Source organism: Rhinoderma darwinii, chromosome 12 (assembly GCF_050947455.1).
Source record: "Rhinoderma darwinii isolate aRhiDar2 chromosome 12, aRhiDar2.hap1, whole genome shotgun sequence".
Taxonomy (NCBI): Eukaryota; Metazoa; Chordata; class Amphibia; order Anura; family Rhinodermatidae; genus Rhinoderma; species Rhinoderma darwinii.
In genome coordinates, this window is record NC_134698.1 from 10,589,784 (window position 1) to 10,615,993 (window position 26,210).

Below are 26,210 nucleotides of genomic sequence, written 5' to 3' on the forward strand. Positions count from 1 at the left end.
CCAAAAATTACCCCATCACAAAGGCAGGAACTGTATGCCCATATTAGGACCAATCTGAAACAGTGCCCCATTACAGAGCTGGTCTGCTGCAAAACCCCTATTAGGGTCTATTCACACGGTGCGGTCAAATCACAGTTTATTGAGATTATCGATAAACGTGTGTACCCCCAATTAAACCGGCAATGTACCACAATTTGATTTCATCGTGTGAATAGACCCTTACAATCTAAAGAAGCCACAAAGTGAGATAATTGCTGATCAGAGGAGATTCAGCAGCCGGATATCCAATGAAGTTTCATGTGGAAAATTAGGTTGTCTATTTGCAGGACAATTCTTTACAATGATAAAAATCTTGCTGCCTACAGCTACCACTAGAGGGAGTTTAGGAACGTACTGAACCTGGGTTTATCATTGCGTCAGGATCGGTATAAATTCATACACGGTAAACTCCCCCTAGTGGTGACTGAAGGTAATCAGAATTGTATCATTTACCTCTATGACTTTACAGAGGACACGGAGCTCCAACCATTGTAAAGATATATTATAAAATGAGCACAAAACTTTTTAAACCTAAAAATATAATATTTAAATGTGAAACTTGAACCAATGGAAATGAGGATTATAACAAATATGTGGAGAATTTCAGATGAAATGTTTTTCTTCATTACAGTAAAATAAAGGAGACGACACAAGGTTATAATTATAATTAATCATTTATTTCTAACAATTAATACTATCATTACCCTATCAGTACTATTATTATACTATTCTTATTATTACTATCATTACTATTATTATCATTATTATTATTACTATTATTATTATCATTACTATTATTATTATTATTATTATATTATTATTACTATTATTATATTATTATTATTATTATTATTATTATATTATTATTATTATTATATTATTATTATTATTATTATTATTATTACTATTATTATATTATTATTCTTATTATTACTATTATTACTCTAGTCCTATGCCCTATCATTAAAGCTGTTGGTCCAGAAGAAGGCGAAAACCCCTGGTCACATTCTGCCAATTCGTGCCACAGGGGGAAAATTCCTTCCTGACCCCGGGAAAAGGCGATCAGTCCGAGAACCCTGGATCAAACTCGCTGCTAAATATTATATTTTACTTTACTATTATTCTTATAAATCTATATTATTATATTTGCCATGAATAAAATTCTTGTTATATTTATTATTATACTATTTATTAATACTATTATATTATAACTATATATTTATATTTTCTTATATTATTATTACTATTTTTATTAATATTTCTATTATTATTTTGCTAAACTATCAACTACTTCCCTAATCCTAAAGCTGTTGATCCAGAAGAAGGCGAAAACCCCGGACACATTCGGCCAATTCGTGCCACAGGGGGAAAATTCCTTCCTGACCCCGGGAAAAGGCGATCAGTCCAAGAACCCTGGATCAAACCCGCTGCTAAATATTATAAGTTATATTATTACTGCTCTTATTATTACTGATATTATACACTATATACTACACCTAATATTATCACACTATTCTTATACTGTTGTTACTATTATTATTTTTTAAGCTTCTTTAACCTAACAATTATTATTATTAATATTACAGAAGTTGTTATTTCTGTTGTTGTTGTGGCTGTTGATGGTATTACAGCTTGGATGGTGCCGCACCACACATCACCGGCACATTGGTCTGAGGAGGATGGTCCAGATGATGTTCCTCTTTCCTCGGAGGTTGCTGTGGATGTAGCGGAGGGGGGAATGCTGGCGGATCCTACATCTTCTTCCTGCCTGATGTTGAACTCTTCTTATCTTCATGGTGACTTTTTCCGTGGTTTCTTTTCCCTCTTCCACGATTTTCTCTTCCTCCTCCTCATTGTCTTCAACCTCCTCAGTGTCTACTTCCATGCTTTCCACTTCATCCTCGCTGTTGTCTTCCACCTCATGTTCTTCCTCCTCATCGTTGTCTTCCTCATGTCCATCTTCCTCCCGGTCCTCTGCCTCTTCTGGCTCCGTCTTGTCCTCCTCCACCTTCAGATATTCGGTCAGCTGGCCATCCATCATTGGTGTCGTTTTGGGTTCTTCTTCGTCCCATGACCAAGGCAGGTATTTCCTCTGTGCTGCCCGGTTGGTCGGCATGAGGCGCTAAGAAAAAAAAAGATTCAGTCAATTGTCTATTGAGACGTTCCTATAAAACCTTCACATCTATAGAGAGAACATGGAGGAATCTGTTATATTGAGAACACAATACGCGGTATGATCAGTGACCTCCATCTTGAATATCGGTGACGGCAGGTATTGTGTGCAGTAGATGAGACGCTGAAGATCTCTCTCCTCTTCGGTCCTGGGGTAAGCTACAGAGAGAACCCAACCAGATAATGAGATCAGTCATAAGATGTCAAGAAAGTGTCAAGTCTATAAAATGACAGTAACATTCCTTTAATCCGCCATCAATGGGACCTGTTATGTGCTGGATTATCAGATATAAAAAAAATACTCACTTAAGAAGGGTAAAAGTCCATAAACGCTTTCCTGACGGCGGTAGATGTCCTAAAGAGAAGAGAATCCAGTAAGTGGCCGCTCATCACTCATCAGGAATGGAGCAGAGGACAATAGGACAAGGGGTCAGATACCAAATGGGCAGCCGGTGATTTGTGGACTTGTTACCTTTCCGGGGCTCGTACTCAATAAGCGGCTACTTGTCTGAGTGGACAGCCGGCCACATGGACGTCTCCTGCTGGATCAGAGTCTGCTGCTACATGTCCATCACAGGGAAGGAAAAAACAAGACAATGAAGACACTGACCTCCAGAGAACTGCTGCCCGCTGCCATCCTGTACACGTCCTGATCTGCAAAATCACAAGCTGGGACCCAAAAAAGAGACTTAGTCACAGATCTGATAAAGACACGAACACTGCAGCTTTCTACATGTACTGAATGTCCGCTCAGGTGTCAGACCCCCATGATAAAATATTGATGTACTATCAGAAGAATGTTAATGTGTAAGTCCCGGAGAACACCTTTTACATTTTTTGAATATGTCTTTATATTAATCAGAGATCAGTTTTCCCCATACAGAGCTCCAAATCCCCTGCAAAACCCTAGAATAAAATAATAAATTGTAGTTGCCTGCAGCCACCACTGGGGAGCGTAGGAGAACACAGCATACTGTTTTATAGAACTAGTATTCAGTAATCTCCTGAGCTCCCCCTAGTGGAGGCTGCAGACAGTTATAATGTTATTCTCAATGCATGGGATTTGGACCTCTGTATCAGAAAAATGGAGCTCTGATCATTATAAAGATTTATTAAGAACGTAATCAGCACCTAAAAATGACGATAAAAGGAGGACATTCACTTCTACATTCTACATATTAATACACAGGGTTCACTTTATCTTGTTTGTTATAATCCATTTGTCAGTGGGAAGATGCAAATAAATGTATTAGTTACATAAAGATGGTTTTTGTACTGTGACTTTAGATTTGTGCACTTATATTTATAGGCAGTGATAATACATTGGAGTGGGGCCCTTACTGGGTATTTATAGGGTCCCCACAAAGAAGAAGGACCAATATAGGTAATACCAGACACAAAGCAGAGTGCCCACATAACCAGTTCCAGCAGATCTTCCCATCACACAGCCAGAGAATTAAATGATACATTTCTGGTTTCCTGCACCAGCCACTAGGGGGAGTACACGGCACCAATATTTATACAGGTCATATTGAAATTCTAGAGAGCAATATAAAAACATAGACAGCAGCTCCCCCTAGTGGTGGCTGCCAACAGTCTTTGGAGGACATTTGTCTGAGTAGGATTTAGGTGAAATAATAAGATCCTCATCATATTCCTAATAATGTGAGTGAAGGATCATGGGAGATGAGATAAATCAGTGTCAGTTATATGACATTATGGGATGTGAGAACTCACCCACGTCCATCTTCACTCCTCGTTGTCTTGTAACAGACTGAGGACCACTGACTGTTGTTTTTTTACAAATTCAAATCCAGCGATCCCATTGGCTGCTGACAGTGACAAAACTTAAAGGGACATGCGGCTCTTATATCAGCAGACCTCATGTAATATCTGTGTTATACTTCTGCCTATGACATGAGGCTGTGGGGATAATCTGCGGGGACCGCCTTATACTTCTCTTCAGTGGGATTGACATTTCATATTCAATATCAGATCAGACCAGATTCTTTTTAACCCCTTCCTGATCAGGTTATTTGGGGTCTCTATGATTATATCCTGAGGTTTTCATCTTTTTATCATTACAGTGGTCGGGTTATTTCCACATCTTTATTATACAGGGACATGAGGGGCAAATAGGGGTAAATAATAAGACCTTAGTGGTTCGGGGTGCGGTGGGGTGAACAGCATCAGACGGCGGCTCCATTCGTATATTATTATGTGACTCTATATTATCGCTGCTGTATACTTGGTTCTGTATTTGTACATTGGACTTGGTTCTGCAGAGGTTCTGTTACATTATCTTCATGCTTCATACTCATGTATTCAAAGGGATGAGCAGGGTTAAAACTTTTGCTGCGCTTTTCGCACCGTACAGTCAGGGCCGTCCTTAAGGGTGTGCGATCCATGCTACATATATACATATGCACCACATTTATACATATATACAATACATTGGGGTATAAATTAAGGTCCGTGGGGTCCAACACAAAATTTGTGACAGGCCCCCCCCCCAACCATCACACATAATGTATAGTACTGGTCTCCTCATATGGGGAAAAGAGACCATTTGGGTCCCTTCAGGCTCCAGGGCCCGGGTGTAACCGCCACCTCTGTACCCTATAGTTACACCCTGTGTATACACACATCACAGATATATACAGCACACACAACAGATATACATACACATGTAAGGTGGCCAAGGGTGGAGTATGATGGTGGTGACCCCGCAGGAGTGTCACAGAAAGAAATACAACGTTGACTTTGCACAAGATACACACGTCTTTTGCTGGTGATGGCACGAATACCATGTACATTTCTTCCCACTCTGGGGGGGCACAAAAATTGGTTCTGAAAATGATATACAATCTTCGTACTACTGAGACGCACATTATGGCTCAGGCTGGCAAGATGGGGATTTGTTCTGAGGTGACCGGCACACACAGGGTCAAGGTCATCCCTCCTTGATACAGGGGCCACCTGCTTAGGCCTAGTAGGCCTTAAATTGGTGGCTACTACTGCGTATTTCGGGCCTAGTACCCCTTGAGCTGGTGGTTGCTGGCTGTTGCGTACATTGGCCCTCCCGGCCTCCACCTGGACTGACTCTATCTTAGTCTTGTGCTACTGTTGGTCGCTGCCGGTGCACCTTCCTCTGACTGTCTCGGGTCATGTATCCAGTGCCGCACCTACCATGAGGCGAGATGTGTGTGTGTGTGTGTGGATATATATGATTCTCGTCTATATATGAGACTGTCTGCATGAGAGATCCTACATTAAAGGTAAGTGTATGTAATGTATGAGAGTGTGTATATGTGTATGAGTGTGTAAATGTGTGTGTTTTATATGTGTGTGTATATATATGTATATATCATATTTGTGTATGTGGATGTATATGATTCTTGTGTCCATATGATACTGTGAGGACATTCACACATTGTAGTTTTGCAGCAATAATTTAGAAACTGTTTTTGCTGTGCTTTTGTGTAAATAGTGGGAAAACTGATGTGTAGAGTATATAGTGTATATACTGGTATTGTGTGTGTAGACTGTGTAGCAGTATTGTGCGTAGTGTATGTTGCAATATTATAGGCAGTGGCGTAGCTGTAGGGGTCGCAGCGGTCGCAATTACGCCCGTGTCCCGAAGCCAGGGGGGCCTGCAGCCCCCCGCACCACATCAATAAAAAGTTACTATAATAACTCGGGCCGCGGGCCCCTGTTACTATAGTAACTGACAGTACTTACCTTCCTGGTTCCGGAATCGCAGGGGAGGTCCTGACATCACAACGCTATGCGCCGCGCACAACATCGTGATCCTGGATAGAGTTTGGACAGAACTTCCGCCGCGGCTGAAGAGGAGGGTAAGATTAATATCCCTGTCTGCTGAAGCTGATTAGCGGGGTCCTACTCCCGGGACCCGCCAATCAACTGTTTTGAAGGGGCCAGAGCACTCGTACGAGAGCTGCTCCCCTTCATTCCTGTCACTTCATTCCGGTCACACTGTGAATCGGTGTCGGCGTAAGGGAAATGAAGGGGAAGCAGCTCACGTACGAGTGCTGCGGCCCCTTCAAAACAGCTGATTGGGAGACGGACCCCGACACATCAGCTATTGATGGCCTATCCTGAGGATAGGCCATCAATGTTTAGGGACTGGACAAGTCCTTTAAGCCTACGATGTATCAGGCTTAGAGGGCCCATGAGACAGGATCACAGATTGTGTGATGCTGTCTGCTGAGCCCTGTATCTAAGCCAATCACATGGTAGGCTTAGATACATAGCCCATGTGTGATCCTCTCTGATGGGCCCTGTATTACTGTATAAGATTACTGTCTGCTGGTAGGCTTAGATACAGGGTCCCACAGATAGTACCGCACATGGGCCCTGTATCTAAGCCTAACACATGTGTTACTAATCATTTTTTGTGTGTTTTCTTACAGGTTCGGTCGTTGGACTACGTCGGATTCCAGGACTACTTCGATGACGGCTTTTTTTATTATCAATAAAATGGTTAATGAGGGTCGTGTGGTTTATTTTTATTTCAATAAAATATTTTTTCTATGTCTTTGTGTTTTTTTTAAAACTTTATTACTACCGCCTTAGTAATGGCCGCCGGCAGATTGACAGCGTCCATTGCTAAGGCGAGGCTTAGTGTTAGCCGGTGCAGAGGCTAACACTAACCTCCATTATTACCCCGGTACCCACCGCCACCAGGCGTGCTGGGAAGAGCCGGGTACCATCCAGTACTTGACCATCTGTAGTGATGGTTGGGCAATGGGGCAGCTGCTGGCTGGTATTATCAGGCTGGGAAAGGTCAGAAACAGCGGCCCTTCCCACCCTGGTGATGCTAGGCTGCTGCTTTATTGTATCTGGCTGGTTATGAAAAATGGGGGGACCCCACGTCATTTAAAAAAAACAAAAAAATAAATAATTGGAAAGAACGATGTGGGGTTCCCCCCAATTTTCATAACCAGCCAGATACAACACAGCAGCAGCAGGCAGCATTACCAGGGTTGTAGGGGCCACTGTTTTTGGCCTTCCCCATCCTAATACTACCAGCCTGCGACCGCCCCGGTGCCTGACCGTTACTACAGATGGTCGGGTACCCGGCTCTTCCCAGTACCCCTGGTGGCGGGGGGTACCGGGGTAATAATGGGGGTTAGTGTAGCCTCTGCACCTGCTAACATTAAGCCTCGCCTTAGTAATTGAGGTTGTCAATCAGCCAGCGGCCATTACTAAGGCGGTGATAATAAAGTTTAAAAAAGTACAATCACATAGAAAAAATATTTTATTGAAATAAAAAAAATACAACCCCCATTAACCATTTTATTGAGAATAAAAAAACGCCGTCATTGAAGTCCTCGTATCCGAAGTCCAACAACGGAACCTGTAAAAAAACCACAAACACACAAAAATAATCAGTAACACATAAAGAAGCAAAATTATTATTCTTACCTGTCCTGGGTCCAGCGCTGGAGCCGCAATGTCAGCGAGCTGGGCCCTGTATCTAATCCTATCATGTGTTATACTGTCTGCTGAGCTACTGTATCTAATCCAATCATGTGTGATACTGTCTGCTGAGCTGCTGTATCTAATCCTATCATGTGTGATACTGTCTGCTGAGCTACTGTATCTAATCCAATCATGTGTGATACTGTCTGCTGAGCTGCTGTATCTAATCCAATCATGTGTGATACTGTTTGCTGAGCTACTGTATCTAATCCTATCATGTGTGATACTGTCTGCTGAGCTACTGTATCTAATCCCATCATGTGTGATACTGTCTGCTGAGCCACATTATCTAATCCTATCATGTGTGATACTGTCTGCTGAGCTGCTGTATCTAATCCAATCATGTGTGATACTGTCTGCTGGGCCCTATATCCAATCCTATCATGTGTGATACTGTCTGCTAAGCCACTGTATCTAATCCTATCATGTTTGATACTGTCTGTTGAGCCACTGTATCTAATCCTATCATGTGTGATACTGTCTGCTGAGCTACTGTATCTAATCCTATCATGTCTGATACTGTCTGCTGAGCTACTGTATCTAATCCTATCATGTGTGATACTGTCTGCTGAGCCACTGTATCTAATACTATCATGTGTGATACTGTCTGCTGAGCCACTGTATCTAATCCTATCATGTGTGATACTGTCTGCTGAGCTGCTGTCTCTAATCCAATCATGTGTGATACTGTCTGCTGAGCCACTGTATCTAATCATATCATGTCTGATACTGTCTGCTGAGCTACTGTATCTAATCCTATCATGTGTGATACTGTCTGCTGAGCCACATTATCTAATACTATCATGTGTGATACTGTCTGCTGATCCACTGTATCTAATCCTATCATGTGTGATACTGTCTGCTGAGCCACTGTATCTAATCCTATCATGTGTGATACTGTCTGCTGAGCAGCTGTATCTAATCCAATCATGTGTGATACTGTCTGCTGAGCCACTGTATCTAATCATATCATGTTTGATACTGTCTGCTGAGCTACTGTAACTAATCCTATCATGTGTGATACTGTCTGCTGGGCCCTATCTCTAATCCTATCATGTGTAATACTGACTGCTGAGCTGCTGTATCTAATCCCATCATGTGTGATACTGTCTGCTGGGCCCTATCTCTAATCCTATCATGTGTAATACTGACTGCTGAGCTGCTGTATCTAATCCCATCATGTGTGATACTGTCTGCTGGGCCCTATCTCTAATCCTATCATGTGTGATACTGTCTGCTGAGCTGCTGTATCTAATCCCATCATGTGTGAAACTGTCTGCTGGGCCTTATATCTAATCCTATCATGTGTGATACTGTCTGCTGAGCCACTGTATCTAATACTATCATGTGTGATACTGTCTGCCGGGCCACTGTATCTAATCCTATAATGTGTGATACTGTCTGCTGAGCCAATGTATCTAATCCTATCCATAGTTGATAGGGTCGTAGTGCTATAGATATGCTATGCTGTCTCCTATACACATAATTTTTTTTTGGGCAGACACATATGTATTGTGGCTATTTCCCCTGACATTTTAAGCCCTTAGTGTCGCCCCGGCTGCTGGTGCTGCATTGTTGGGTCACTTAGGAGACCCAGCGATCAGCTGAAAGCTGCGGACCGTCGACCATGAGAAGTTTGCGGGGGGGGGGGGGCAATAAGAACTTTTGCATCGGGGCCCATGAGCCTTTAGCTGCACCCCTGATTATAGGTGTATGCAGTATATAGCGGTATTATATGTGAGTATAGTATATAGCAGTATAATAGGTGTGCAGTGAATATAATGGTATTATATGTCTACAGTTATAGCAGTATTTTTTATACAAACAATATGTAGTGGTATTATATGTGTGTAGAGTATAAAGTGATTCGATTAATTATACTTGCATCATATGTTGGACTCTATATGTACAATATATGGCAGCATTATATATATATACATACAGTACATGGGGGTATTATTTATATGTACAGTATTAATTTGTACTGTATATGGCGGTATTATATATGTATACATTTTACAGACTTATTATTTATGTATAAAGTAAATGGCAGCATTATTTATACGTACAGGATATACTGGTGTTATTTATGTGAACAGTATATGGTGGCATTATTTATTTGGAAGGTATGTAATATGGGAGGGGGCACCAAAACAATTCTGCCGCACAGGGTGCCCTCTAGCCTAAAGCCGGGCCTACCCGGGAGTATACTTCAAGGGGAGTCTGGACATTTTACTGACAGCCAAGGGCTCTATGGGGGGGGGGATAATAGCACTTACTATGTGGGCCCTTTAGGGGGAACAAAAGGGGGTATGTAATATTACTGTGTGGGGCACCTAGAGGAGGCACTATTACCATCTGGGGTATTATTCAGTAACAGTATGATGGTGTTATTCAGTAACAGTATGATGGTGTTATTCAGTAACATTATGGGGGTATTAGTCAGCCACTATGTGGTTATGGTGTAGCAAAATTATTTAGTAACCTTATGGGGGTATTATTCAGTCACTATGTGGTTATGGTGTGGTGGTATCATTCAGTAACAGTATGGGGGTATTATTCAGTCACTATGTGGTTATGGTGTGGTGCTATTCAGTAACAGTATGGGGATATTATTCAGTCACTATTTGGTTATGCTGTGGTGGTATCATTCAGTAATATTATGGGGGTATTATTTAGTCACTGTGTGGTTATGGTGTGGTGGTGTTATTCTGTTACAGTATGGTGGTATTATTCAGTCACTAAGTGGTCATGGTGCGGAGGTATTATTCAGTAACTGTATGGGTAGTATTCAGTCACTATGTGGTTATGATGTGGTGGTATTATTCAGTAACAGTATGGGGGTATTATTCAGTCACTATGTGGTTATGGTGTTGCGGTATTATTCAGTAATAGTATGGGGGTATTATTCAGTCACTATGTGGTTATGGTGTGGCGGTATTATTCAGTAACAGTATGGGGGTATTATTTAGTCACTATGTGGTTATGGTGTGGTGGTATTATTCAGTAACAGTATGGGGGTATTATTCAGTCACTATGTGGTTATGGTGTGGAGGTATTATTCAGTAATAGTATGGGGGTATTATTCAGTCACTATATGGTTATGGTGTGGCGGTATTATTCAGTAACAGTATGGGGGTATTATTCAGTCACTATGTGGTTATGGTGTGGCGGTATTATTCAGTAATAGTATGGGGGTATTATTCAGTCACTATGTGGTTATGGTGTGGGGTATTATTGAGTAACAGGATAGTGGTATTATTCAGTCACTTTGTGATTATGCTGTGGTGGTATTATTCAGTAACAGTATGATGGTATTATTCAGTCACTATGTGGTTATGGTGTCAGTATTATTCAGTAACAGTATGGGGGTATTATTCAGTCACTATGTGGTTATGATGTGGAGGTATTATTCAGTAACAGTATGGGGGTATTATTCAGTCACTATGTGGTTATGGTGTGGAGGTATTATTCAGTAACAGTATGGGGGTATTATTCAGTCACTATGTGGTTATGGTGTGCTGGTATTATTCAGTAACATTATGGGGGTATTATTCAGTCACTATATGGTTATGGTGTGGTGGTATTATTCAGGTACAGTATGGGGGTATTATTCAGTCTCTATGTGGTCATGGTTTGGAGGTATTATTCAGTAACTGTATGGGTATTATTCAGTCACTATGTGGTAATGGTGTGCTGGTATTATTCAGGTACAGTATGGGGGTATTATTCAGTCTCTATGTGGTCATGGTGTGGAGGTATTATTCAGTAACTGTATGGGTATTATTCAGTCACTATGTGGTTATGGTGTGGAGGTATTATTCAGTAACAGTATGATGGTATTATTCAGTCACTATGTGGTAATGGTGTGCTGGTATTATTCAGTAACATTATGGGGGTATTATTCAGTCACTATGTGGTTATGGTGTGGTGGTATTATTCAGTAATAGTATGGGGGTATTATTCAGTCACTATGTGGTGTAATATGGGGTGATGGTGTGGCGGTATTATTCAGTAACAGTATGGGGGTATTATTCAGTCACTAAGTGGTCATGGTGTGGAGGTATTATTCAGTAACTGTATGGGTAGTATTCAGTCACTATGTGGTTATGGTGTGGTGGTATTATTCAGTAACAGTATGGGGGTATTATTCAGTCACTATGTGGTTATGATGTGGTGGTATTATTCAGTAACAGTATGGGGGTATTATTCAGTCACTAAGTGGTCATGGTGTGGAGGTATTATTCAGTAACTGTATGGGTAGTATTCAGTCACTATGTGGTTATGGTGTGGTAGTATTATTCAGTAACAGTATGGGGGTATTATTCAGTCACTATGTGGTTATTATGTGGTGGTATTATTCAGTAACAGTATGGGGGTATTATTCAGTCACTATGTGGTTATGGTGTGGTGCTATTCAGTAACAATATGGGGGTATTATTCAGTCACTATGTGGTTATGATGTGGTGGTATTATTCAGTAACAGTATGGGGGTATTATTCAGTCACTATGTGTTTATGGTGTGGTGGTATTATTCAGTAACTGTATGGGTATTATTCAGTCCCTATGTGGTTATGATGTGGTGGTATTATTCAGTAACAGTATGGAGGTATTATTCAGTCACTATGTGTTTATGGTGTGGTGGTATTATTCAGTAACAGTATGGGGGTATTATTCAGTCACTATGTGGTTATGGTGTGGTGGTATTATTCAGTAACAGTATGGGGGTATTATTCAGTCACTATGTGGTTATGATGTGGTGGTATTATTCAGTAACAGTATGGGGGTATTATTCAGTCACTATGTGGTTATGGTGTGGTGGTATTATTCAGTAACAGTATGGGGGTATTATTCAGTCACTATGTGGTTATGATGTGGTGGTATTATTCAGTAATAGTATGGGGGTATTATTCAGTCACTATGTGGTTATGCTGTGGTGGTATTATTCAGTAATAGTATGGGGGTATTATTCAGTCACTATGTGGTTATGGTGTGGTGGTATTCAGTAACAGTATGGGGGTATTATTCAGTCACTAAGTGGTCATGGTGTGGAGGTATTATTCAGTAACTGTATGGGTAGTATTCAGTCACTATGTGGTTATGGTGTGGTAGTATTATTCAGTAACAGTATGGGGGTATTATTCAGTCACTATGTGGTTATTATGTGGTGGTATTATTCAGTAACAGTATGGGGGTATTATTCAGTCACTATGTGGTTATGGTGTGGTGCTATTCAGTAACAATATGGGGGTATTATTCAGTCACTATGTGGTTATGGTGTGGTGGTATTATTCAGTAACTGTATGGGTATTATTCAGTCCCTATGTGGTTATGATGTGGTGGTATTATTCAGTAACAGTATGGAGGTATTATTCAGTCACTATGTGGTTATGGTGTGGTGGTATTATTCAGTAACAGTATGGGGGTATTATTCAGTCACTATGTGGTTATGGTGTGGTGGTATTATTCAGTAACAGTATGGGGGTATTATTCAGTCACTATGTGTTTATGGTGTGGTGGTATTATTCAGTAACAGTATGGTGGTATTATTCAGTCACTATGTGGTTATGGTATGGCGGTATTATTCAGTAACAGTATGGGGGTATTATTCAGTAACAGTATGGGATATTATTCAGTAACAGTATGGGGTATTATTCAGTAACAGTATGGGGTATTATTGGTAATGTTGGTCTTACAATCTATGTACATTACAGTGGTGGGGGCTGTGGGGAAGTGTGAATGTGGCAGCAGATGATCAGGCTAAGAGACAGTCCACAGAGTGGCATGTGATGTACTTTGACATGTAGGTGATACTTACGTGTAGGTTGTGGGCACATAACTTGTGTACAGCCCAGGGCCTAAGATCATATTAATCCACCACTGGCATTGAGCCAGCACAGGCAGACCACTACAATACAGAAGGTAGAGCAAAGAAACCAGCCCAGGATTTTCCGCTTCAAAACAGCACTAAGCGCGATCCGTCCTGGACTGACCTGAATGTAATTGCAGAGAGTGACGGCGCAAATGAGACTGGCTGCCGAGGAGAGATATGGGGCAGTGCAGTGCAGACCGGACTATTTGCACTGCACTGATTGGCAGTAAGAAGAATTCTTGAAATATTTTCCATACTTCAAACAGCACTTTAAGGCTATGTTCACACGGAGTATTTTGGGGGAGGAATATCTGCCTCAAAGTTCCAAACGGAATTTTGAGGCAGATATTCCTCCCCCAAAATACTCAGTGTGAACAGCAATTATCGCGCCGTTTTTCGCCCGCGGCCATTGAGCGCCGCGGGCATAAAACACGCTTTCTCCTGCCTCCCATTGAAGTCAATGGGAGGTCGGAGGCGGAAGCGCCCGAAGATAGGGCATGTCGCTTCTTTTTCCCGCGAGGCAGTTTTACTGCTCGCGGGAAAAAGACGCCGACGCCTCCCATTGAAATCAATGGGAGGCGTTCTCGGGCCGTTTCTGCCGAGTTTTGCGACGCGGTTTCCGCGTCAAAAAACTCGGCAAAAGACCCCGTGTGAACATAGCCTAAGGCTATGTTGACACTGAGTTTTTTGCAGGAGGAAAATTCTGCCTCAAAATTCAGTTTGGGATTTTGAGGCAAATTTTGTCCTTCCTGCACGTTGTTTGCCGCAATTTTCGCCGCACTTTTCACTCGCGCCCATTGAGTGCTACGGGCAAAAAACTCAGCGAAATACGCTTTCTCTGCTTCCCATTGATGTCAATGGGAGGTCAGAGGCATAAACGCGCGAAGATAGGGCATGTCCCTTCTTTCTCGGGTGGTATTTTCAGCCGGTTCTTGACGAGTTTTGCGGAGCAGTTTCCACACCCAAAAACTCAAATGTTTTCCTATTTAAAAAATGTATATGTTGCGTGTTTGATGTGTAAGGCTAGTAATGAGAAAACTCCTATAGATTTGTGGGGGGGGGGGGGGGGCTTTTTATAGTTTGCCTCAGGCAGCAGAGGGGCTAGGTTCACCCCTGCCTTCAACCAATATTATCCTATATTATCTGCAAAACCAAGATCCAGGCAGTGTAAAAATGTCAACCTGGAGCAGTAGCGTAGTATGTTTGGGGCCATAAAGGAAGGAGGAACATCTGAAGAGCAGAAGAGCAAGTGGGGTTATGTACTCTACCAGGTTATCTGCGAGACTCGGAAAAAAAGCTAAGCTCCAAGCACGTAGAGTATATTTCCTGAAAGTGGAGAGAGGAAGAGAGGAAGAGAGGAAGAGAGGAAGAGAGGAAGAGAGGAAGAGAGGAAGAGAGAGAGAGAGAGAGAGAGAGATAGAGCACACAAGAAAGTGGTGACCGCACACTGCAAACACTAATGCCACCTAAGCCACTAAATATAAATAAATATGCATTACTGCTAATTCTACTTACTATAAGGAGGTTCTTAGTGCACATTTTGATCAAATTGTGTGAGCCCACCTGCCACGACAAGGTGACCTCTATGAGGTGGGAACCTACACTGCACATACACCCAGAACTGGGACTAAACCTACATATTCTTGGGGATGGTAGGAACCAGTATTAAACTAATTAAAATCACCCAGTTCTGGGTGTATGTGCAGCGTAGGTTCCCACCTCATAGAGGTTGCCTTATCGTTGCAGGTGGGCTCACACAATTTGACCAATTATTCTTCAATTTAGTCAATTATGAGGTCAAGGGCTTCCCCGAGCACAGCATTTAAAGTAGCGCTGTGCCCGTAGAGACCTCGGCGAGCAGAGGAGCTCACTGTGCTCCTTCATTCTGAGCTAATTCTGAAGCAGGGAGCTGATGGTTCCCTGCTTCAGGATTGGGTTCAACTGTATCTGCGCCCTGAGGACGCAGATCAGTTGACAGCGGGACATACCCCCGGCCGCCCGGGACAGCTGGACACTGCCAGGAATCCGGGACTGTCCCGCTGAATCTGGGACGGTTGGGAGCTATGATTGTGCTAAATCAAGAAGTGCTGCTCTCAATCAAGCTCTGGTTGGAGATAGTCTATATAGTGCAAACTAAATCAGGGGTCAGCGCTCCATCTGCTGTAACATCCTCTAACAGTCTTTGACTAGAATAATAAAGCCTTTGGCTGTCAGGGCATGCTGGGAGTTGTAGTTTAACATCTGGTGTGCCGAAGGTTCCTGACGCCTGTACTAGATGTAGATAAGTTCAGCAGGTGAGCTTTCCCCCACAAAGTCCCTCTGCAGCTTTGCTCTATGTGATCTAATCCCTCAGTAAGACGCTGGGACTTGTTTTTCAGTGAGTGAAGAGATTCTGAGCACAGGATTGAAATAGCCAGATAAATGAGAAAGAGGCATATTTCTTTAACAAGATATATTACAAAGTTTAGGATCTTTGCCTACACTGGTGATATATGGAAAAATAAAAGTATATATAGGTACGCCGTCATTTCTAGAGATGGCGGAATGGGCGGAGAGCAGGAAGAATGAATGACAGCCATATGTTGTCATATAGATTTTTGCTGTATTTGTATTGTACTATTAGATAAAAGGATAATATTGAATCTGTGGAGCACAGGCCTGGATTTTATAGCTAAGGCCAAAATCACACATGCAGTTTTGATGCAGTTTTTGGCTCCGTTTTTTTTTTTTTAAGCCAAAGCCAGAAGTGGATACATAAGAGAGGAGATGTATAAGTCTTTCCTTTATACTTCTCCGCCCTTTCAATTCAGTCCTGGCTTTTTCTAAAAAAAAAAAAAAAAACTGCATCAAAAACTGCATCAAAATGCCATGTGTGAATTTAGCCTAATAGAATTGAGACAGGAAAACCTGAGTAAGCGCTGCGCCCTCCTGTATAGCTCACGTCTGGAATATCTAATGACCCCGCACTCTCTCTCTGCATACTATATACCTGCTTTGACATTTGGGGAAAACTAATCGGAAACCTTTTCTTTATCTCCCCGTGTTTAATAAATTTCCCCCCAGGAATGATGGACATAAGTGACTTTTTTTAATTGATTTAGGCAAGCAGTGGCAATAATGCAACAATGAAGAGGACGAGAGAAGAAATGAATTAATGGAAAATACTGGAGCTGCAGGTAGGAGACCGGGGGGACATGAAGGGAGCACAATAGACACACTAGATTAGCTGCTACATAGAAATGGGACGATGGAGGGAGCCGGATGGGAGTGCGGAGATAATAGGTAATGAGGAACAGTATGAAATGGAACATTTGGAAGAGATAAAATTGGAGACTTAAAGTGGAATAGACGGTAAGAAAGAGAAAATTGTCACACGGCGAATAAAGGAGAAGATTCGAGAAGATTCAATGAAAAGCTGCAGGATTAATGGGACATTAACGAACATTCCCCCTAGAGTGAAAAAATGACCACAAAATAGAAGTCCCTGAGTATTCGATTCAGTTTAGTCATATATCTGGGAAACGTGCAGCGTTTAGTGCTTGTCACTCAGCTTTCCCCGTCTCCTGAATGGCAACTTTGCTCAGTTATGTAGTGATAGATTTCCTTTTCCTATATTCATACCTCCCAACTTTAAATATTGTAGAGAGGGACAAATGTGGCAGCGTGGGGCATAAATCGCCCCATACAGTATAATGCCCCATAATGCCTCTCCCCACAGTATAATGCCCCATAGTGCCTCCCACACTGTACAATGCTCCATAGTGGCCCCCACACAGTATAATGCCCCATAGTGCCTCCCACACAGTATAATGCCCCATAGTGCCTCCCACACTGTATAATGCTCCATAGTGGCCCCCACACAGTATAATGCCCCATAGTGCCTCCCACACTGTATAATGCCCCATAGTGGCCCACACACAGTATAATGCCCCATAGTGCCTCCCACACAGTATAATGCCCCATAGTGCCTCCCACACTGTATAATGCCCCATAGTGCCTCCCACACTGTATAATGCCCCATAGTGGCCCACACACAGTATAATGCCCCATAGTGCCTCCCACACTGTATAATGCCCCATAGTGCCTCCCACACAGTATAATGCCCCATAGTGGCCCACACACAGTATAATGCCCCATAGTGGCCCACACACAGTATAATGCCCCATAGTGCCTCCCACACTGTATAATGCCCCATAGTGCCTCCCACACTGTATAATGCCCCATAGTGCCTCCCACACTGTATAATGCCCCATAGTGGCCCACACACAGTATAATGCCCCATAGTGCCTCCCACACAGTATAATGCCCCATAGTGCCTCCCACACTGTATAATGCCCCATAGTGCCTCCCACACTGTATAATGCCCCATAGTGGCCCACACACAGTATAATGCCCCATAGTGCCTCCCACACTGTATAATGCCCCATAGTGCCTCCCACACAGTATAATGCCCCATAGTGGCCCACACACAGTATAATGCCCCATAGTGGCCCACACACAGTATAATGCCCCATAGTGCCTCCCACACTGTATAATGCCCCATAGTGCCTCCCACACTGTATAATGCCCCATAGTGCCTCCACACAGTATAATGCCCCATAGTGCCTCCACACAGTATAATGCCCCATAGTGCCTCCAACACTGTATAATGCCCCATAGTGCCTCCCACACTGTATAATGCCCCATAGTGGCCCACACACAGTATAATGCCCCATAGTGCCTCCCACACTGTATAATGCCCCATAGTGCCTCCCACACAGTATAATGCCCCATAGTGGCCCACACACAGTATAATGCCCCATAGTGGCCCACACACAGTATAATGCCCCATAGTGCCTCCCACACTGTATAATGCCCCATAGTGCCTCCCACACTGTATAATGCCCCATAGTGCCTCCCACACAGTATAATGCCCCATAGTGCCTCCCACACTGTATAATGCCCCATAGTGCCTCCACACAGTATAATGCCCCATAGTGCCTCCCACACTGTATAATGCCCCATAGTGGCCTCCACACAGTATAATGCCCCATAGTGCCTCCCACACAGTATAATGCTCCATAGTGGCCCCCACACAGTATAATGCCCCATAGTGCCTCCCACACAGTATAATGCCCCATAGTGGCCCACACACAGTATAATGCCCCATAGTGCCTCCCACACTGTATAATGCCCCATAGTGCCTCCCACACTGTATAATGCCCCATAGTGCCTCCCACACTGTATAATGCCCCATAGTGCCTCCCACACTGTATATTGCCCCATAGTGCCTCCAGACAGTATAATGCCCCATAGTGCCTCCACACAGTATAATGCCCCATAGTGCCTCCACACAGTATAATGCCCCATAGTGGCCTCCACACAGTATAATGCCCCATAGTGCCTCCCACACAGTATAATGTCCCATAGTGCCTCCACACAGTATAATGCCCCATAGTGGCCCACACACAGTATAATGCCCCATAGTGCCTCCCACACAGTATAATGCCCCATAGTGCCTCCCACACTGTATAATGCCCCATAGTGCCTCCCACACAGTATAATGCTCCATAGTGGCCTCCACACAGTATAGTGCCCCATAGTGGCCTCCACACAGTATAATGCCCCATAGTGCCTCCCACACAGTATAATGCCCCATAGTGGCCTCCCCACAGTATAATGTCCCATAGTGCCTCCCAGACAGTATAATGCCCCATAGTGCCTCCCACACAGTATAATGCCCCATAGTGGCCTCCCCACAGTATAATGCCCCATAGTGGCCCACACACAGTATAATGCCCCATAGTGCCTGCCACACTGTATAATGCCCCATAGTGCCTCCCACACAGTATAATGCCCCATAGTGGCCCACACACAGTATAATGCCCCATAGTGGCCCACACACAGTATAATGCCCCATAGTGCCTCCCACACTGTATAATGCCCCATAGTGCCTCCCACACTGTATAATGCCCCATAGTGCCTCCACACAGTATAATGCCCCATAGTGCCTCCACACAGTATAATGCCCCATAGTGCCTCCCACACTGTATAATGCCCCATAGTGCCTCCCACACAGTATAATGCCCCATAGTGGCCCACACACAGTATAATGCCCCATAGTGGCCCACACACAGTATAATGCCCCATAGTGCCTCCCACACTGTATAATGCCCCATAGTGCCTCCCACACTGTATAATGCCCCATAGTGCCTCCACACAGTATAATGCCCCATAGTGCCTCCACACAGTATAATGCCCCATAGTGCCTCCCACACTGTATAATGCCCCATAGTGCCTCCCACACTGTATAATGCCCCATAGTGGCCCACACACAGTATAATGCCCCATAGTGCCTCCCACACTGTATAATGCCCCATAGTGCCTCCCACACAGTATAATGCCCCATAGTGGCCCACACACAGTATAATGCCCCATAGTGGCCTCCACACAGTATAATGCCCCATAGTGCCTCCCACACAGTATAATGCCCCATAGTGGCCTCCTCACAGTATAATGCCCCATAGTGGCCTCCACACAGTATAATGCCCCATAGTGGCCTCCACACAGTATAATGCCCCATAGTGCCTCCCACACAGTATAATGCCCCATAGTGCCTCCCACACAGTATAATGCCCCATAGTGCCTCCACACAGTATAATGCCCCATAGTGGCCTCCACACAGTATAATGCCCCATAGTGGCCTCCACACAGTATAATGCCCCATAGTGCCTCCCCACAGTATAATGCCCCATAGTGCCTCCACACAGTATAATGCCCCATAGTGGCCTCCACACAGTATAATGCCCCATAGTGGCCTCCACACAGTATAATGCCCCATAGTGCCTCCCCACAGTATAATGCCCCATAGTGCCTCCACACAGTATAATGCCCCATAGTGGCCTCCACACAGTATAATGCCCCATAGTGGCCTCCACACAGTATAATGCCCCATAGTGCCTCCCACACAGTATAATGCCCCATAGTGGCCTCCACACAGTGTAATGCCCCATAGTGGCCTCCACACAGTATAATGCCCCATAGTGCCTCCCCACAGTATAATGCCCCATAGTGCCTCCCACACAGTATAATGCCCCATAGTGGCCCACACACAGTATAATGCCCCATAGTGGCCCACACACAGTATAATGCCCCATAGTGCCTCCCACACTGTATAATGCCCCATAGTGCCTCCCACACTGTATAATGCCCCATAGTGCCTCCACACAGTATAATGCCCCATAGTGCCTCCACACAGTATAATGCCCCATAGTGCCTCCCACACTGTATAATGCCCCATAGTGCCTCCCACACTGTATAATGCCCCATAGTGGCCCACACACAGTATAATGCCCCATAGTGCCTCCCACACTGTATAATGCCCCATAGTGCCTCCCACACAGTATAATGCCCCATAGTGGCCCACACACAGTATAATGCCCCATAGTGGCCCACACACAGTATAATGCCCCATAGTGCCTCCCACACTGTATAATGCCCCATAGTGCCTCCCACACTGTATAATGCCCCATAGTGCCTCCCACACAGTATAATGCCCCATAGTGCCTCCCACACTGTATAATGCCCCATAGTGCCTCCACACAGTATAATGCCCCATAGTGCCTCCCACACTGTATAATGCCCCATAGTGGCCTCCACACAGTATAATGCCCCATAGTGCCTCCCACACAGTATAATGCTCCATAGTGGCCCCCACACAGTATAATGCCCCATAGTGCCTCCCACACAGTATAATGCCCCATAGTGGCCCACACACAGTATAATGCCCCATAGTGCCTCCCACACTGTATAATGCCCCATAGTGCCTCCCACACTGTATAATGCCCCATAGTGCCTCCCACACTGTATAATGCCCCATAGTGCCTCCCACACTGTATATTGCCCCATAGTGCCTCCACACAGTATAATGCCCCATAGTGCCTCCACACAGTATAATGCCCCATAGTGGCCTCCACACAGTATAATGCCCCATAGTGCCTCCCACACAGTATAATGCCCCATAGTGCCTCCACACAGTATAATGCCCCATAGTGGCCCACACACAGTATAATGCCCCATAGTGCCTCCCACACAGTATAATGCCCCATAGTGCCTCCCACACTGTATAATGCCCCATAGTGCCTCCCACACAGTATAATGCTCCATAGTGGCCTCCACACAGTATAGTGCCCCATAGTGGCCTCCACACAGTATAATGCCCCATAGTGCCTCCCACACAGTATAATGCCCCATAGTGGCCTCCCCACAGTATAATGCCCCATAGTGCCTCCCACACAGTATAATGCCCCATAGTGGCCTCCCCACAGTATAATGCCCCATAGTGGCCTCCCCACAGTATAATGCCCCATAGTGCCTCCCACACAGTATAATGCCCCATAGTGCCTCCCACACAGTATAATGCTCCATAGTGGCCTCCACACAGTATAGTGTCCCATAGTGGCCTCCACACAGTATAATGCCCCATAGTGCCTCCCACACAGTATAATGCCCCATAGTGGCCTACCCACAGTATAATGCCCCATAGTGCCTCCACACAGTATAATGCCCCATAGTGGCCTCCACACAGTATAATGCCCCATAGTGCCTCCCACACAGTATAATGCTCCATAGTGCCTCCACACAGTATAATGCCCCATAGTGGCCTCCACACAGTATAATGCCCCATAGTGCCTCCACACAGTATAATGCCCCATAGTGGCCTCCACACAGTATAATGCCCCATAGTGCCTCCCACACAGTATAATGCTCCATAGTGCCTCCACACAGTATAATGCCCCATAGTGGCCTCCACACAGTATAATGCCCCATAGTGGCCTCCACACAGTATAATGCCCCATAGTGCCTCCCCACAGTATAATGCCCCATAGTGCCTCCACACAGTATAATGCCCCATAGTGGCCTCCACACAGTATAATGCCCCATAGTGCCTCCACACAGTATAATGCCCCATAGTGGCCTCCACACAGTATAATGCCCCATAATGGCCTCCACACAGTATAATGCCCCATAGTGCCTCCCCACAGTATAATGCCCCATAGTGCCTCCACACAGTATAATGCCCCATAGTGGCCTCCACACAGTATAATGCCCCATAGTGGCCTCCACACAGTATAATGCCCCATAGTGCCTCCCACACAGTATAATGCCCCATAGTGGCCTCCACACAGTATAATGCCCCATAGTGGCCTCCACACAGTATAATGCCCCATAGTGCCTCCCCACAGTATAATGCCCCATAGTGCCTCCCACACAGTATAATGCCCCATAGTGGCCTCCACACAGTATAATGCCCCATAGTGCCTCCCACACAGTATAATGCCCCATAGTGGCCTCCTCACAGTATAATGCCCCATAGTGGCCTCCACACAGTATAATGCCCCATAGTGGCCTCCACACAGTATAATGCCCCATAGTGCCTCCCACACAGTATAATGCCCCATAGTGCCTCCCACACAGTATAATGCCCCATAGTGCCTCCCACACAGTATAATGCCCCATAGTGCCTCCCACACTGTATAATGCCCCATATTGCCTCCCTACAGTATAATGCCCCATAGCTGCCCCCACATAAGTATAATGCCCCATAGTGCCTCCCACACTGTATAATGCCCCATAGTGCCTCCCTACAGTATAATGCCCCATAGCTGCCCCATGCAGTATAATGCCCCATAGCTTCCCCATGCAGTATAATGCCCCACAGTGCCTCCTTACAGTTTAATGCCCCATAGTGCGTTCCCACAGTATAATGCCCCACAGCTGCCCCCATGCAGTATAATGCCCCATAGCTGCCCCCATGCAGTATAATGCCCCATAGCTGCCCCCATGCAGTATAATGCCCCTATAGTGGCCCCCATTCAGTATAATGCCTTCATTGTGCCAAATAAAAAGAATAAATTAAATATCACCTTACCCCATTCCTATGACGATTGGAGAAGATCCCTCAGTAGGTCTCCTTCCGGCTGTGCTCTGTGTAGCTCGGCGCAGACAGGCGTGATGACGTTACTGCATCGCGCGTGTATGCGCCAAGCCGCTTCCTGCTGGCGTTACGTAGTTAATGGTGGAGCAGGGAGCTGGCGGCACCCTGCTCCACCATTGGATTCAACTGTATCTGCGTCCTGAGGGCGCAGATACAGTTGAATCCGGGACATGCCACAGGCCGCCGGGACAGCGGGACACAGTCCGGAATCTGGGACTGCCCTGCTGGGTCCGGGATGGTTGGGAGGATTGCCTATATTGCTTTATAACTGGGCACCTGGTAAGGCTAGTGGGAGTTGTAATGCTGGTCATATTGATTGTTTTCCTGGTACCTACGAAAGGGAGAATATAATATTAAGACTTCAAGATGACAATGCAAGGACTTTATCTTTGAAGATTATGTAGACCTTTGAACCCAAAAAAGTTTTTTAATAAATTAATGTTTTAAGTGATTTTAAACAACTTTTAGAATTACTTTAATTACATTTGGTTGTGTGGGGGCCATATAGGGGCATTCTACTAGTCCTGCGAGTCTATGGGCTTAGATGTGATCGTTATTATCAGGACCAGCTTTCAACCAAACCGTCAGTTCAGCTGAACTGACGGAATCGGCTTTGACAGAACGATACAGCTTCTATGTCTGCAGATTACATAGAGGCTGTATCTTAAAAAGTAAAAAACAAACAAACAAACAAACATTAAAGTCAATATAAAAGTTGACCAATATGATCGCCATTACAGAAATCACAGGGGTTGTCACTACACTTTTCCATGCTCCCGAATGGCAGCTTTGTCCAGTTATACATTTCTTGCTCAGATAATGCTTTATAAATGGGAAGATTTGCTGTTCAGGGTCTAAAGAAAGCTGGAGGGAGTCTTTCCCAACCTAGCAAAAATGTATCCATACCTTCGTATATTTTCAAACAGAAATAGAGGTAACAAATATTGCATTCATGCTGAAATGTATCAAAAAAACATGAGGGCAGATTTATTCATAACGAATCGTGCGAGGTTTTCTAAGTTGAAAGTGTCAAATAACAAATTGAAATGAGGCTCACCCAACCTACACACATTTCAATATGTCAGCAATATTTTACAGCAATAAACTCAAAATGAATGCATGCAATATTTTACCACTAGGTGGCGATATTTCTACTTAGTAGCACACCATGTGGTGAAGCAGGGTATTACAGTAGCATATCAATAGTTCTGAAATTAAATTAAAAATAGTAGAAGCCCAACTGCTAACTATAACCAAGAGGGTGATGCTGGTAAAGATTTTCACTGACATTTATATTTCGGCAAATTGTACGGCCGCACCATCCCTTCCCCTCCAACTAAATTGTCCAGTAGCAGCAGTATAGGCGTGTCTTCTTCTCTCCTGTAATGTATAGACACATATCTCCCAACATTGATGTTTTAAGTCCCACCCCTTGCTCTTGGGAATTCACTCAAAATAATGTACCGAAAAACGGGACAGCACAGATGAGCTTCATTATATATAACTAGAACATTCAGCCAATGAGCGGCTGACAGATAATAACTCCGCCTGTATCACTACAACCGCCAAGAAACATGTATAATGCTGCTGCCCTGCGTAACTCCTCAACACTCCCCTCCGACCCCTTGGGGCACCCCTTATGTAAGAGACTATATGCCCAACTATACATATATACGTATCTAGTGAGCATGTTGTATGTTGTGTATTAAACACAACGTTGCATTATTAATTTACATGTCCGTAATATGGACAGCTTCCTATGGGTAAAAATCGGCTTGGTTTTGGGGCCACTTGCCACTTACACCGGTTTCACATGGTCGTAATTCAACTCCTTTGTAGCATTTTGTTTATGCCTGCATCAGTATTATGGGAATGTAAAATTGACCTAAGTGGCAAATCACGCTCTAAGCAAAGCCACGCACCCAAACCACACCCTTTTTTACTCATAGAAACCTGGCCAGTATTTTTTGTTGCATAGGTGGCGCTCTAATAACAGTGCACAGTGAAAAGCAGATAGACTGACTTGATCATCTCATTAGACACATTTGACTTCTTTCCAAAAATGGCCTAAAATGAGGTAAAAAGACAAAAAAATGTAATAAATATTTATTATCATCAATTATCTAGGGAGGGAAAGACGGGAGAGCAGAGGATAAGCGAGCAGATGGAAATCTCAGGGGCACCTAGGAAAAATAAACCAACCAGCTTAGCAAGAGAGAGAGAAATCGATAAAGATGCAGAGATAAAGATGGTAGAGGAGCGTGAGAGAGATGATGACATATTGAGTTTTGGGAAGAATCTAAACCTACAATTGTTCACAATGTCCCCTCGGAGAAAAATGTGTTCTAAGTATTGTGAATGCGCATTCCATCTGTGGTGTAGTCCAGAGTGACAAATCAAATGACCACTTCACTGTATATGAAAGTGGCAAAGTGATAAGTTGCTATGGAAAATTCCTCGAAATGCACAAGTCACCTCTTACATCTACCACAATGCAACACAACTGTCAGCTCAGGTCCAGAGACTGTTAACGGTTAACACGGGCGAAGCTTAGCATGAGATATAATATAGGCAGAAATGCCGGTGACAACAATTAATAGCATTTGATTGATCACTCCTATTATTTTTGCTTCATTGAAAGCTCTT

General features: G+C 44.1%; 1 protein-coding gene across 3 annotated transcripts in view; it reads right to left on the bottom strand.

The window, feature by feature from the left end:
* Positions 1-949: 949 nt before the first annotated feature.
* The window catches only part of LOC142664338 (uncharacterized), a 47,920-nt gene continuing 22,659 nt past the window's right edge, over positions 950-26,210 (bottom strand). Inside the window, exons 1-5 of one of the 3 annotated variants that reach the window (XM_075843382.1) lie at positions 4,897-5,369; positions 2,822-2,880; positions 2,518-2,566; positions 2,285-2,370; positions 950-2,161 (exon numbers count right to left, since the gene is read on the bottom strand). In XM_075843382.1, coding sequence (XP_075699497.1) covers positions 1,694-2,161; positions 2,285-2,370; positions 2,518-2,566; positions 2,822-2,880; positions 4,897-4,900 — 666 coding nt within the window. In that variant the 5' untranslated portion in view covers positions 4,901-5,369 and the 3' untranslated portion in view covers positions 950-1,693. Of the gene's footprint in view, positions 2,162-2,284; positions 2,371-2,517; positions 2,567-2,821; positions 2,881-3,948; positions 3,972-4,896; positions 5,370-26,210 lie in introns of those variants that run through there. The other 2 variants (XM_075843381.1, XM_075843383.1) reach the window with 2 other exon arrangements.